General features: G+C 34.3%; 1 protein-coding gene across 1 annotated transcript in view; it reads right to left on the reverse strand.

Moving 5' to 3' along the window:
• Nucleotides 1-13,590, reverse strand: part of LOC114276299 (protein ACCELERATED CELL DEATH 6-like) — a 111,137-nt gene extending 97,547 nt beyond the window's left edge. The window contains exon 1 of the mRNA XM_082878964.1: nt 12,636-13,590. Coding sequence (XP_082735090.1) covers nt 12,636-13,497 — 862 coding nt within the window. The 5' untranslated portion in view covers nt 13,498-13,590. The remainder of the gene's footprint in view (nt 1-12,635) is intronic.
• Nucleotides 13,591-16,583: the final 2,993 nt, after the last annotated feature.

Here is a 16,583-nt window from a genome sequence, read left to right on the forward strand (position 1 = left end):
TTTGGTTGTTTTAACATTTATTTTTGTTCTATTAAATTGTGAAATTAATTTATTGATTTTTTAATATATATTAGTTGAGAACTAATATGTGTTTTTTAAGTCCTAATTTTTCATGACTATACTCTTTTCCTTAGTAGGAATTGTACTTTGACCTCTATCATTTGGTCATTCATTTATTATTGATGTATGTTTTGATGAATGGAGGTAATGTTGGTAATTTTTGTGCACATGTTTATTTATTTTATTTTTGTATTGTTAAAGGTAGGCCCCACAAATGTATTAGTGAAGTGGCTTCCCCAAGTTATTATTATTATTTTTTTATTAGAATCAATATATTATGATTCTTTTGTGTTGTAGTTATTTATTTATTTTGGATATATTTTTCCATAGCCATGTAAGGGGAAGTGTTTCATTGTCACCAATACATTTCAACGTTGCCTTAACATGTTACACCATATTACCAATAGGGCTTCAAGTGGAGCCCACATACAAAATTGTGTAGCGCATTTTTGGACTCATATATATTATGCATGGTGTAATGTTGTGGATTTAAGAGATGATTTTGCCTCTTACATAATTTTATTCAAAATTAATTGGGTGTCATATTTTAGCTCACATAGAGGGAGATGATTATGAGCTTAGCGAAATTCTATCTCTGTAGTCAGTGGAAATATTGTATGCCAATTGTGTTTTGGGGAATAAAATTCTTAAAAGTGTGCTAATGTTGAACCCTGTGCAATCAATGTAGTGAAATGGCCTCTAAGAATGTTGTTACTGACCTCATCAAAGATGAAATCCAATATTCGCTTAACAAACAAGAAGTCATATAAAAATTGACTACTCTTAAGATCTGATCTAAAGAAAGAACCACTGCCCAACATTGCCATGACATGGAGACCCATCAGAATTGGGTCAAGGGAGATTAATGCAAGCGCTATACTATGCTTAGCAGCATGCACAATGATCTCATATGGGAGTTTGAGACAAACCCCATTGCTCATGACATTTAGAATCAACTAAATATTACATATGAAACCACACCTGCAACCATGCTGCATGCTCTTATTTTGAAATTTAAACAATACGGGCTTGAAGCGAAGTGCCTGGGTCGTACCATAGCACTGTCCTTGTCACCCAACCAGGGCTGCATCAGGCATTCAGGCCTAAGCGCAACAAACAAGGAAAACATGATGGTGCAGCTAGTAGCCTTGGTCCTAAGAGAGATAATGTGGGGAAGCGCCATTGAGGCAAGCGCATTGGAAATAAAAACAAGACCAAAGTCAAGTGCTATAACTGTGGGAAGCGAGGTCATTTTGCTCGAGAATGCCTTGATGCAAAAAATGTAGACCTTTCACTTAACTCTTTAAATACTTGTGTTTGTTCACATGTATGTGTTGCTAATTCTCTCCATTGTTGGATTGTAGAACTCATAAGCAACCCACCACAAAGTCAAAGAAAGAGTTGAGTTCGTGGATTACAAAAAAAATACTTGTGGGCAAGTAGTACATTAATTTGGGTAATATAACTCGAGAGGATGTCCTTCGGGTTGGTTCTTACTAGCTCAATACGCGTCTGAGGTGCACTTTACTTCACCATGATGTGCTTTACGCACTTTGTGTCTACTATAATCTTTTATCAGTTATTACTTTGCTAGGATTTGTTTTTAATACTAGTTAGTTGGATTCCTATTTGAATAAGGGCTTGTATGGACAAGGTTTTCTTTCCAATGGTTTATTTATGCTGAATTTGGATATTTCCTCATAATCTTGTATGTCTTGTGATAATGATACATTAAAATCCTGTTAATTGGCATACTAGTCTTCATCACATAGGAAAAGATAGAATGACTAAACTAAGTAAAGAAGGCCTGTTGGGGCATCTTGCTAATGTAAGTCTTCCTGTATGCGAGCCTTGTTTTGCAAGAAATGCCTGTAGGAAGCCTTCTGGAAAGGCACCTAGGACTTTATGTCTTCTAGAGTTAGTCCACTCTAACATTTGCGGACCTATAAATGTGAAGACATGCCATGGTGCTTCTTATTTCCTTATATTTGCTAATGACTATTCACGGTTCAATTATGTCTATTTGATCTCACACATCGATTTGAGGCATTGGATTGCTTCAGTGTTTTATTGCATTGGTTAAGAATCAGACAGACAAGAAATTGAGCATCCTTCGAACAAATCGAGGGCATGAATATTTATCATTTCAATTATAGCAACTATGTCAGGAAAAGGGTATACATAAGCAGTTAATGATTCCAGACACTTCGTAACAAAATTGTGTAGCAAAGAGACATAATCGTACTTTGCTGGAAATGGTTACATCAATGATGGCACAAGTCAACATCCCTATATCTTTTTGGGGGATGCTTTTATGACTCCTGCCTACATCCTTAACCATGTGTCTTCAAACTCATTTGCAACGACTCCATACGAATTATGAAATGGCGCAAAATCTGATTTGAAGCATTTGAAGCCTTGGAGTTGTACGGGTTTTGTTGATAATACTTCTTATAAGAATGGGAAGTTAGGCCTCAACGCAAATAAACAAGTGTTTGTTAGATACTCAGAATGCTCAAAGGGTTATGTAAAGTATAGTGAACATCCTTGTAGTGGAATGATTGAAAGTGAGTCGCGAGATGTCAATTTCATTGAGAGTGAATTTTCTAGTATTGATGAAGTAAAGAAAGATCTTGTACTATTTGAGTTGCAGGAGTCTAAGGAAGCCACACCATCTTTTGGCAAGGGTGGAGAATTAGAGACTCATCCTAAAATAGCCAGAGATAGTAGGAGTGATCTACCTTCTACTGGAAGTGTTTCACTAGAAAATGACTCAATAAGGATCCCAACTACATAGAGGTAAACGAGGAATCATTCCTCGTCATCTTATGATATTGAGGGGAAATCTTTCATGTGTGCTTTGTTGGATCTTAATGAGCCTACTTCCAATGAGGAAGCATTAGTTTCACTGAATACTAGTGAGTGGATGATTGCTATGAAGGATGAAATGAGTTCTAACCAAATTTGGGAGTTGGTTGACTTTTTACCTAGGCGCAAATGGGTCTTAAAAGTTAAGCACAAGGATGATGATTCAAAAGTTCGTCTCATAGTGAAGGGCTATACCCAAAGACAGGGTATAAACATTCTCTCCAGTGGTGAGATTTGCCCTCATTCGTCTAATTCTAGCTATTGTCGCACATTTGGCTTTGGAACTTTTCTAAACGGATATTATGACTGCATTTCTCAATGGAGAACTGGACAAGGAGATCAATAGGGATCAACTAGTAAGCTTTGAGGTCAATGGACAAAAGTACAAAGCATGCCATCTCAAACATTCCATTTATGACCTAAAGCGATCGTCTAGATAATGGTATTTTGGATTCCAAAAAACCATCATTTCGACTAGGTTTGAGATCATGGAGGAAGACCATTGTATCATTGTATGGTGATGACATATTGTTAGCTGGAAATCACATGGATATAATTGTCGCCAATCAGAAGTGGTCGTCTTCTATTTTTGAAATGAAGGACATGAAAGAGGCAAATTGTAACACTTTGTACTTCTTGGACTAGTGGGATTGCTCTTGACACTCTTATTATTGTACTTGGAGCCTCTTTGGTTCATTTTGGAATATTAATTGAGGTGGTATCATAATAGTAAAGTAAAATTGAACCAATAACATTGATTCGGACAATTGTCCCCTGAGTAGCCTTCACTCTTTTTCCCCTTTATCTTTCTACACTTTGAATTTGGATTTAAGGCTAGAATGATTGGAAAGCTTGTTTCTGGGGTTTCGATTTGGACACAAGAATGACCTAAAACGGAGTCTGGACGAGGGAGTTATGTCCGTTTGAAATTCGGGTACCTATGCTGGAGACAAGTCCGCTCGAGCGAACTTTTGATTGCTCGAGTGGCCTACACGAATTTCAAAGATTCTGGGACCTTCTTTTCACTGTCGAGCCAAGCTTTAACAGCTCGAGTGGTCTGTCCGATATCAAGCACTTTAAAGTGAGTTTTTGGCCCTAATTTTCCATTCTTTCTTCCTCTTTTCTCTCCCTCTCCTTCATACCCAAAACCCTAGACCTCAAAACCTTGATTTCATCAATTTTTCACCAATAATCCACCATGGATCTTACATAAAAGATGAAGAACAAATGAAGATCAACATTTTTAATTGATTGGATTTTGAATTTTCGAAAGAATCCTCTTGATCTGGCATCTCTACTCTCATCTTGGAGGTAGGATTACTTTTAACTTTGTATCTCTTTACTTTGAGGATGTTTATTTGGTATTATTGTGACATTGGTTTTATGATTGATGTTTGAGTTTACAAAAATTGGGTTTTTATTTGAAAAGGGAATTTCTCCTATATTTTCTCAAAACTTATATTAATGTTTGTGGATTATGAAAACCTTAGTTAAAAAATAACATTTTACATTATGGAGGGGCAAAAGCCCCAAATTTAATAAAAACCCTAATTCTCGAAATTGAACAATGATATGCTCAAATGGAATTAACTTTCAATTCTTTAAATTTATGATTGAACTATGAGATTGAGATGTAGTTTGATTTGAGACTCGTGAAATTAAAAGCTTTTGAGATTTTTGTTGGAAATACAAAGATTGTGTCTACATAATAGCTCAATTATTTGAATGGTGACATATACCTTTCTTTTCATGGATGTATAAATTCTTGAAATTTGTGGAAATCTTGGAAAGGTTGTTTAAGGGGGTGGTAAATAACATGGGAGTTTGGGTAGTGAGTCGGGTTTGGTTTGAGTTATGTTGTATGTGGTACTTGCGTGGGGAGTCAAAGTGCCCAATTGCCTTGTCTGTGCATATCGCTGGACGAATGTGGGAAAATATTTTTGGGTGTCCACTGGTCCTGCAGTATTGTAGTTGGTAAAAATGGAAAAAACGGATGACTTTTGGTGCCCATTCCTTGCCATATTAATAGCCGGCAAATGTGGAGATATTTTGGATATAAACCTATGTATATATATATATTGGGACTCTCTATAGGGACTTCATGGTGTATTTACCCCACAGTGTTGAAGTGTAATTTTCATGGAAATTTTAATATCTTAGTTTTGTATCTTAAACCATTAACATGAGTTAAACAAGAAAATGTTTTGGTTGTGATAATGCCGTATGGATTTTCAAATAATTAAATACTTTGTTAGAAATATTTCTATTGAGCATCTAGCTTATTCCTATCTAACAATTTCATGAATTAATGTTGTGCAATCACCCCTATGAGAAGGAGGTGGACTTCTTCGTTTTGTTGGGGCACGAAGGCTCGTGGATGTATTATGTGGAAGCTTCGAGCGTATGTGTTTGGGACCTCGTGTCCATTTTATTGTAACAAGGCCTTGCCTTGATGTTTGTACGCCATTAAGGCATTATTATTTTTATTCTCTACTTTCATGAACTATGTAATGATATTATTAGTAAGACAAGAATATGAAAATTGTAATATTTGATATGTAGTTCAATGGAAAAGAGGACTTTTGAGATTAATGTTATTGTTTGGCTTGGAAAGATTTCGAATTAATCAGGTTATGAGAAATGTTGTAATTTAATTAATTTGGGGCCATCACACAAATTATGTAATTAATCAGGTTATGAGAAATGTTCGCTCTAAGAGACTTCTCTGTTTATCTCAAGAGACTTACATTAAGAGGATCTAAGAATAGTTTTGGATGCACTATTCCAAACCCATTGACAATCCGATTGAGAAGGGACGTAATCTGAGCATTGACTCTTGCCCTAAGAATAGATGAGGAAAATAAACAAATCGCAAAGGTTCCCTATGCGAGTGCAGTTCGTAGTTTGATATACGTTATGATATGTTCTTGACCAAACATATGTTTTGTAGTGGGTGGTCAGTCGTTACTAGATTAACTGAGGACTTATTCATTGACAAGCAGTGAAGAGCATGTTTTTTCACCATCTTTGTCCATGACAGAGTAAGAGTGCGTTGCTTGTTCAGCAATAATGCTAGAGGCTATTTGGTTGAGGAGATTTCTACAACGCATTGGGATCATGACTCTTGCAAATGAAGCCGTTATGATCCATACTGATAGTATGACAGCTTTAGCATATTCTAGGGAATCCTAAGCGTCTTGGTAGGATAAAACACATCGACATTCGTTTTCACTTTATTCAAGGTGTGATTATATGAGGGAGGGTAGTCCTACAATATATCTCCACTAGCAGGATGGTGGTTGATCCACTGCAAGAGATACTGTCCTGACTCAAGTTAAGAGTTTAGGACTTCGTGGGATTTGACATACTTTGGATACATCATTGACATTGTTAGATATTTTATGAGTATCTAATGCATGACTATTTATTCATATGGTTTTATGGCTTAATTGATACTATTAGCACACATTGTATATGATGTTACCAGGCTTAGATCGGCCTTCTCACACTAGCGATCACCCTAGCGCTTGTAGAGCGAGTGGAATGAGATATTAATTATCTTGGCGCTTAGAGAGCGAGCGAGGTAAATATTTTGTGACTTGAGAAGTGAACAAAACTGATTTATTATTAGACGTCGCCTTAGCATTGGCTAAGATGAGACTTTAAAAAGTCAAACATAAAGTCATCTACAGCTTCATGAAGCCTAAATATAGCTGAATGTAAGGTCTTAGATAGGCGCTTGATAAGCGAATATGCTAAGAAACTCAAGTTAGGTGCTTGTACAGCAACTACACTAAGATTCGTATGACGTTAGAGAGTAACAAACCCAATCTAGTGGGAGTTCCGCGATAACATACATATCATACTGTATGTTTAAGGGAGTGACTAGACAAATCCCTGCTCTATACCCTTGAACCTGGAACTATGTCATGAAGTGATGACTTGATGTCATTACTTTAGCATGGCATCCAAGGGTCATGATGAATACAATCCAAAGGACCATGTTTGGGAAAGGGGCCAAGTTTGAGTGAATTGACATGAGTGGCTAGGAAAGATTATTGAAAATCATACCATTGTATTGTAACTTATTGCCCAGGCGATTGTGTCGGATTTGAGATCACAATATAATCATGAGTACAAATGCATTGTTGATGTCAAGCATGTTTATGAACTATGACTTACGAGGGGTTTTTAAAATATTTGATCTGGTGTGATCCAATGAATATGGGGTGTGGACGAGATATTTCGAGTGATGTGTTATGTTAGGTTATAATGGCTTAATATAGCACTCATACCTTTATACCTTCTCGTTAGGTCGCACGCTTCATTTTTCCATATGATGAGTGGACTGAATGAGAGATTGAGAAATGACGGTTGTGAATATAACCAACGATGTGGACAAGTAGGAGATGTTGGAAATTGGGTTAGATTTGATTCGATGCATAACCCATGGAGTGTCCATATGGGTTATTGATAATTCACATGATTTATAATACTTCCTCAGTCCCAAAATAATAGTCCCTTTTGGGAAATCCAACTTTTTTTAGTAGTACAATTACTGCACTTTAAATAAATTAATTTTCCAAAATGATCCTTTGATAGTACATTTTTTGGAGAATATCAATGTCATAATTGTACTTTTGTTAATGAATTTAAAAGAAGGGCAAAATGAGAAATTTATATTATTTTTGTACTTGATTTGTAAAAATGGATTAATATTTTTGGATAATAAAAAATAGAATAAGGGGCTAATATTTTGGGACGGAGGGAGTATAAGATAATTAAGAAAATTATCTAAAGAGATGTTTGAGTTGTTATGGGAGATTACAACTCCACCTCTGCAAACAGAGAATCTCTATATATCTGATATAGAGAAGAATATATATATATATATATATATATATATAAGTATTATTGTTGTGGGAGTTTACTAAAAAAATCTCTGCAAGATATTTCCATCTTTTTTCTTCCCTCTTAGGTCAACCTTGAGATTTGGAGTGTGGATAATACATTAAGAAACTCTAGTAGCTTCTTAATTGACGAAGGATTTTCCAGATAAAACTCGTAATTCAAGCATCTAATCCAAAATATTTCCGCTTCAGGTAATATGATTACCCGTATCTTTTTCCTTCATATATATATATACATATATATATATATATATATATATATGTGTGTGTGTGTGTGTGTGTATTCAAAGAGTTAGATATACATACATATAAATATATATATAATATACTTATATTTTATAATATACATATATTCAGAGAGTTAGATATATATATATATATATATATGGGAAAATTAGTCTAAGGTCCCTCTCCCATTTTTAGTAATGGAAGAGATCCACAATATTATTTTATAATGTCTAAGGTCCTTCAACTCCCACATTCATATATCACAGAGAAATTTGACTCTATGAAATATTATAAAATCGTTACATATATTTTTTTGTTCTAGGTTTCGATCAATCGCAACCATGGAAAGGGGTGGAGCCATGAGAGTAGCAGCGAAGGTAGTTGGAATCACCATCGTGAACGACAATCTTTGCGGCGTCCCGTCGATATCTCCAGCGGAACATCAAGTCAGCTCAGCCACTCACAGAGCCAGTCGTCCTATCTCATCTATCATTGCTTCTTCCGAAGAGGTGAATCGGAACATCTTGACAACTTTTCAGAACAATCCAATCGACGCTGCATCGTAGAGGTTGTGTTGGGAGCTCGACGATTGGGAGTTGAAAGTTGTGTTGAGTGCTTCGAAAGTTAAAATCATAAATATGGCAAATATTTTTTGATTGTATAAATATATATATATATATATATAGAGAGAGAGAGAGAGAGAGGGGTCGGACTTGGGAAGAAGCAAATTGATGATGTGTACCCTTCTCTCCAGTAGAATCCCACTCTTTTTATTGTGTTTGTGAATTGTGATAATGTGCATATATATGAGCCAACTGATTTCTTGTAAAAAAATGATTTACTGTTATCATTTCAGTAGCATTTCAGAATTTATCCATTGTCAATGACAAACTCATGTACGGAATGGAACATTTTGACAGGCCTGAAACAAGCAAATAGAAATCTCCTCTAACTTGGTTTGGATTTTGGGAGAACCTCTTTTTTTTATCTCATAACTAGTAAGTTTCTCCAACTCTTCTTAGCGAGACTACTTATATTCAATAATTGATATTTGATTCTACAAAATTCAGGTTGTAGAGCTGGTAATAATTGTTGATTTTGCTAAATTCAACTTCACAGAGAAAATTGGTGCAGGGACTTTTCAGAGAAATTTTTAAATTTCTCTGACCTTCCCTAGACTTTCTATTGCAAATTTCTCTGGTCTTCCCTTCTCTCCGGAGAAATTTTTTTCTCTGGCCTTCCGTATATTTCCCACTCTCCATTAGAATTAGGTAAGGATAGATATACCCTGGAAAATATGTAGATAAGTACAACAAAAATTTATTGAATTCTTTCAAAGAAAATGATAGGAATTTCCCAAACAATTGTAGAAATTCTGAATCAATATCAACAATACAGCATATTCAAACAAGATGAAGCACATTACAATTTCTCTGGAGAGAAGGGAAATTTTTCTGGAGAGAATGGAAGGCCAGAGAAATTTATAGTGGGAATTCTAGGGAATGTCAGAGAAATTGGAAAGTCCAGAATTTCTCTGGACCAATTTTCTCTTTGAAGTTGAATTTTCTCTAGAAGTCTAGGGAATGACTTCTTCTCTTTCTTGTTTATGCTAAGGTATGGCAAGATCTTACTGTCAACCACCTCATCTTGTTGGACTTGATCTACAAAGAGCACTAGGATTAGCAAACAGAATTTTGATAGCAACCCTTCATGAAAAGATATTTGTAAAAGAACATATAAAATGCACGATGATGCAGAGTCTCCTAGATTGTGTGAATTTTCTCTGAACCATCTGAATTTTCTCTGGATGTCTAAATTTTCTCTGGACTATCTGAATTTTCTCTGGATAAAGAGAATTTCTCTGGATATCTGGAGAGAATTTCTCTGGAAAGTCCAGAGAAATTCTCTGGACCGAATTTTCTCTGGATTGATGTTGAGGGACCTTAGACATTATGAAAATATTGAGTGTCCTTTATGCTATAAATTCTTAATATCAGGGACCTTAAAAAAAATTTCCCTATATATATCTGTATATATTTTATTACATTATATATATATATATATATATATTATAATGTAATTTATGAGATTAAATTAGAAATAGAGTTAAGAAGTTGGAAAAATTATATGATCAAATTAAATTAATTGTATAACAAAAGAGATAGAATGAGAAATATAAAGGTAAAGGAAAAATAAATAAATAAATAAATAAATTGAAGGGTATTAATGTCATTTACATTTTTTGTTAATAGTGTTAGTATTGTATTTTAGTCCAAAACTAAAATAATTATTTCTAAATAATAAGGGATAAAGTACAAATGACCTCATCCGATAAAACGGATTTCACCCTTTATTTTTTAATCGCCGATTATTTTTCAATGATGCACTCAGTGATACGAGATATAGAGCAATTTTAATTTGACATAGGCTTGACTGGAGGTGTGGCTGAGACTTGTGAGATTGCCATGGGTCTTAGTCCAACAATCACAGTTCATTTTGCTAAGTTATGTGTGTATCTTATAAACATAGCTTATCATTTCATCACATTTCTTTCCCAAAAAAAAATAGATGGTATACTTTAAAAATTATTTTTTTTCGTTCATAATTTCGTTATGATTAGTAGATCAATATGATTTTAGCATGCATGAGAGCATTTCTAACGCTTACTCTCTTTTTTTTTTTTCTATCAAATTTAAATTTGATGAAATAAGTACAGTTTTACTACTCTAATCATGAACTCAAACCCATATCAAATTAGGAGAAACCAAAAACTTCCATCAAATTGAGGGAGACTTGAGCATTTCATCAAATTGAGAAGGTAGCCATTATTGTGGCAGGTAACCGTACACCGGATGTCCGATCGGTTGTTCTCCCAAACAACCTTGTGCTTGCAAAAATGAAGAGAAATTTACTTAAGTCGGTCAACCGCTCGAACATTCTCCCGATCAACTAGTTATTTGATGAAAATTGAAAATTTAGCGTTGGAACACTTGGTATCAGATGAAACTTTTAATGCAAATCTTTACTCAAATTTAGTATATATAGATATAAAGAGTAAGCATTGAAGATGCTTTGCCCCAACAAAAATGAATGGTTTAAATCGGAGGAAACCCGTGATGGACAAGAAAAAATTCAATCAAACAGTTATACCATGTCAAATCAATTATTACCTCCCATGTATGTGTATTCAGGCCTACTATATGTATATCTGTCAATCAGTGGGATGAGTTGAATAGGTGGTTACAATTACATGGTGAGATTTACTTTTTTTATGTGGTATATTATTATTGGATGATGATACAACGTATGAATAATGACGTAATATCACCATTGTATTAAAGTTTTGGAAAAGTTTGGGATCCCAGAATTAGGGTCCTAGAATGGATATATGTAATGAAAATTAAATTGATAAAGTGTGGGGTTCACAAGTGAAATGAATTTAAACCATTAATTTTTGTTTTGGAATAAATTCGGAGTAGATAAATTTGAAATTTTAGTATTGTTGTAAGGTTTTACTCCGTCATGGACCTCAACAACATCGCTAAGTATTGTGTATAGAAGAAAACCTCACTTTTAATAAATTATAGAACTATAAATTAATTGGCTCAAGTTTGTCTTTAGTTCATTTTTGAGTTATAAACTCCCTCCATATCTCATCTTTATATATCTTTCTATATTCTTTTTATGGGTTTTAATTAGGACATGTGCTGATTATTCGAACCGTCTATTTTGTAGGCCCTACAATGAAAGTCATCCAAGCAAAAAATTAGCTTCATCAAACAACTACAAACAAATCACAATTTGTTTTATAAAATAGATAGTTCAAATTTAATTATATTTAACCATTCATTTTATAAAACAAAATGCGATTTATTTTTGTATTTACAACTTTTTGGTATAGTTGAGTTTGTCCATGAATGACCTTTATTGTGGGGTCTACGAGATAGATGATTCGGATCATTGATGCAGGTCCAAATTGAAACTTACAAAACGAGTATGGAGAGATATGGAGAGATGAGATATGAAGGGAGCTTATTCCGTTGTTGGGCTTTATGGGAGCCACCATGAAGCGGTAATTTAAATCATTCATTTTGTCAGATTTTGTGTAGATTATTCTAAAAAAAATAAAAATTGATCCAATAATTATAACTATATAATTTTTTTATATTTTTCATCAAAAATTTGAATGGTCAATTTTTAAAATTATACTGTTGTTCGTTTTTGTGAAGTTATATCTAATAAAATTACATAGTAAATATAATTAAAGAATCAATATTATTTTTGTGTACATATAAAATCTAACAAAATAAATAGTTCAAATCGTGAAAATAACTCTTATAATGAGCCATACAAAACCCAACAGTACCCTATGTGGATTTTATGTGGACCAGAGAAAAGCAAATATTTCAAATCATCGAAATGAAGTCATAATAAGTCACGAAGCCCAACAGTACCTTATGTGTGGACCGGAGAAAAGCTCATTCAAATTAATTAGAATCAATGAAATTGAGTTATACAAAACAGCATGTTATATATAAAGAAATAAATAGTGGTAAAAGATTGAATTACCCTTGTTCCTTGCTGTAATAGCAACATGCAGGAGTGGTTCGCCATCCTTGAGCATATTTTGAGCGTCAACATTCGAAGCAACGTATTGCATCATAAGCTCAAAGAGCTCCTGATACCCTGCTTCAGCGGCCATAGACAAGGGTGACTTTTTTTCCAGATTCGGAAAACATGAACGTGATGCAGCCCGCAAAAACAAAGACAAGGCCACCTCGTATCGATGATCCTTTACGGCCATATGCAATGGAGTATTCCCTTGTTTATTTTGCCCTTTTATGACATTTAAAACCTCCTGCACCCCTGCTTCAGTTGCTCGGCCCGAAGAAATTGCAAACTGGAAAGCATTAGTGATCAAAGACTCGACTATAGACAGATGACCACCAGCTGCAGCAAGATGTAGAGGATGATCATCGTTGCAGTTTTTGCTCTTGAAAAGGTCTGGGCAGCGACTTTGGATTGGTTTCACTAGATGGTGATGGCCTAGTCTTGCGGCGATATGAAGAATCGTGTCGTCTCGCGGGGTGAGTTGTTTGACAAGATTGAGTTCGGGGTCTTGTTGTAGTGCTGTTGTCAGGCCATGGATGTCTCCAGCTATAGCTGCCCTGTATATTGCAGCATCCATAGAATTAGATCTCCCAAAATCAGACGCCTTATATTCGTATCTGTCATGTGTATACCGATCCTTTTTTTTTGTAAAATCCATTCCCCTGTCTGCATGCATCTGTATCTCACCTGCAAGCAAAGTCCTTACAAACACCGTTGGAGACCCTGTCGCCATCGTATCTCTTTCAGACGTACGGCTTGCACCACTCTCTCTCTCTCTCTCCTCTGTGTTAATAAAACCTGATCTGTTGTCTATTTCCATCTGTGTGTCAGATACAGTCAGACGCACGGCCTAGCACCTCGCTCCCTCTGTGTGTTTGTGTTTGGTTGTTGTCCTCCTTCTATTAGTGTTTGTGTGGTTAATACATATAACTGCCGGCCTATCATATATATATCTATATCTATATATATAAGAATTGCTTGAGATTCCTCTTTTCTTTTTGATTTTGTTGTTTTATTTTGAATAATTTACTATGTGAGTGTTTGAAAAGTGAGTTTTTATGTAGGTTTTTTAAGTTGTAGGATATTATTAGATAAAAAATTTTTGGTATTTGGAAAGATAATTGAGTTTTTTTGTGGTTGGATGTGATGTTTGTGAGAGAAAAAGTAAAATGATTATAGGGTTGGATGTGATATTTTGTTTGGATTTGTTTTTTTTTTATTTTGTAAAAACTTTGTCTTTTAGTGAAAAAAAAAAAAAAAAAAAAAACCCAAACCAAAATCTTGCCAAACACCGCCTATTAGTGGGTTAGGTTTCTTTAAAAACTAAATATATATTATTAAATTATAATATTGAAAAGAAAACATAGTTGAAAAAAAATTTTGCAGCACAAAGAACTTCCTCTCTCTCTCTCTCTCTCTCTCTCTCTCTAATTTGCTCGTTTGAGAATTGGGGAAAATCACAAAACAACAAAACTGAGAGAGATGAATTAGGTGATGATCATCAAAGAAAGAAACAAACTAGAAAAAACCTAGAAGAAACTCATTATCATCATCATTATCGTCATCATCATTCTTCTATTGTTTCAGTTCAAAACTCTGTGTTCTTCCACTGTTATAGTTCAAAACTCTATGTTTTTCTATTGTTGTAGTTCGAAACTCTATTTTCTTCCATCCAGATATCATAGGGGCAAGGTTAGCACTGTTTTTGTTTTGCAACTACATATAGGTATGTGTTGGTAAGGATGTATGATCAGAACTGTTTAATAATTTATTAAAGTTAGATTTGAGTTTTTCTTTCGAGATGGAATGATATAGTATTATATATCTGTGTATATATATATATATATATATATGCTTATTAATTAGATATTTTTGTGAATGTGAACGCAAGCATATCCACTAAAGTCATTGTTATTGTGGACTATTAGATTTTAATGTTTTGAATTTGGTGATGTGAACCTCAACATTAGAAACATGTGATAGTTGCATGATGTGCAATGTAAACTGATGATTGTATGATTGTTGCATAATATGAATGTTCACATTCACATATTACTAATTATTGTATGAGTTTTCATGATTTTTACATGATTATTACATGGTGTGAAAGTTCGCATCGGTGTTGTGATTATCACATCTTTAATCAGTGTTAATATTTACATTTAGAAATAGTCATATAAGCATAAATAACAATGTGATATTTTGGTCAGAACATATTGTGCATCTTAGTAATATAACATAGAGATGTGAATGTTCACATCAACATTCGTGAATGGTTATATGCACACAATAACAAACAATTACCAACAATGTGAAAATTCACAATGTCTCTATAATACCAAAATAACATGACAACATTAATCATGTATTACTCACAACAATTCACAATTAATGTTAATATTCACATCAAAAAATAGTCATACACTAGCATAAACAATGTGAATATTCACAGCGTATGGTCCTATGAGGGAATATTATTTATCAGTATGCATTTGTAATATGAAAGTTCACATTAACATTTAATGAGAGATTTTCAAAAGGTAGAAGATTTATAGTTTTAGGAATGTAAGAGATTTTTTTATGGAATAAATGGGAGATTTTCTCCATAGAATGAAGGAAATATTTTCTTTATAGAGTAAGGGAAAGATTTTATTCCTGAAATGTAGAGATTCTCCCTAGAATAAGGATATATTTTTTCCATGGAATGAACGACTTTTGTTTTTTTTTTTTATTGTGTATTAATTTCAAAATGAAAACATGCACAAAAAGTTGGAAGGGTGATTTGGTTATATTATTCTAAACAAGACCTAATGGAATATTAAAAAAGAAGATGGATTAAATGGAATATAACAATTAGGAATTGGACTTTCTGAAAAATCACCCATCTTTTTTTTTTATTTTATTTAACTCTTAATAATATTTCACATTAAAATGGAGAGTGTAAGGATCATACCCTTATTAAGTTTGAAAAAGTTATTTCAACTTGAATAGATAATTAAAAATCACTTTCTCCATTTCAGCTCGTTTCAAACGATTTTTCATTATCTTTCAAAACTCTTGATCATCCATCGTGTTGCTATTATGCGGGGTATATACGGTCGTAAAATATGTCATTTGAATTGATTATTAATAATATCAAAATAGTTAGAATTTTAATGACAAATTATAATAACAATCCCTATAGTTTAAAACTTGTGTCACTTTGGTCCCTAATTTCTCAATTGTGACGCATTTGACACAGAATTTTGAATCTTGTTCCAAATAAGGACAGTTGAAAATACCATTCACTACAGGAAAACATAGCAAAAAACACGGAGCTTTTAGCGACGCCGCGCCCCCCGTTGCAAAAAACGGTTTTTTGCGACGGTAACGTCACCCGTCGCAAATAATAGCCTTTAGCGACGGCACTTACCCGTCGGTAATGAAACTAAGCGGAGGGGTCGGAAATGTGGAAGTATTAGCGACGGTAAAGAAAACCGTCGCAAAACACCTTTTTTTTGAGACGGCATATCTCATTTGCGACGGAAATTTGCCGTCGCAAAAAAGTATTAATTCAAACGACGCCGTTTTACGAACTACTGCCTTCTATTTGCGACGGTCTACAGCATACCGTCGCAAAAAGTCAAAATAAAAAAATCCCCCCTCTTCTTTTTCCTGTTGCTGCTCGATCCTTCCTCCCCAAATCCCTAACTTCACCCCCAAATTTCTCAAACGGGCTACGAGCAAGACAGCGGTGGTGCGGCGAGCCAGCCAGCGGTGGTGCGACGGCGACGGCGACAAGTAGTGGTGCTCCGGCGACGACTCTCTCTCGCTCTGCGTATGCTCTCTCTCTCTCTCTCTCTCGGTCTCTGTATATATATATATATATATATATATAGATGAATGTCTATATATAGATGAATGTCT

The sequence above is a fragment of the Camellia sinensis genome, chromosome 7 (assembly GCF_055761805.1).
Source record: "Camellia sinensis isolate YWXY chromosome 7, ASM5576180v1, whole genome shotgun sequence".
Taxonomy (NCBI): Eukaryota; Viridiplantae; Streptophyta; class Magnoliopsida; order Ericales; family Theaceae; genus Camellia; species Camellia sinensis.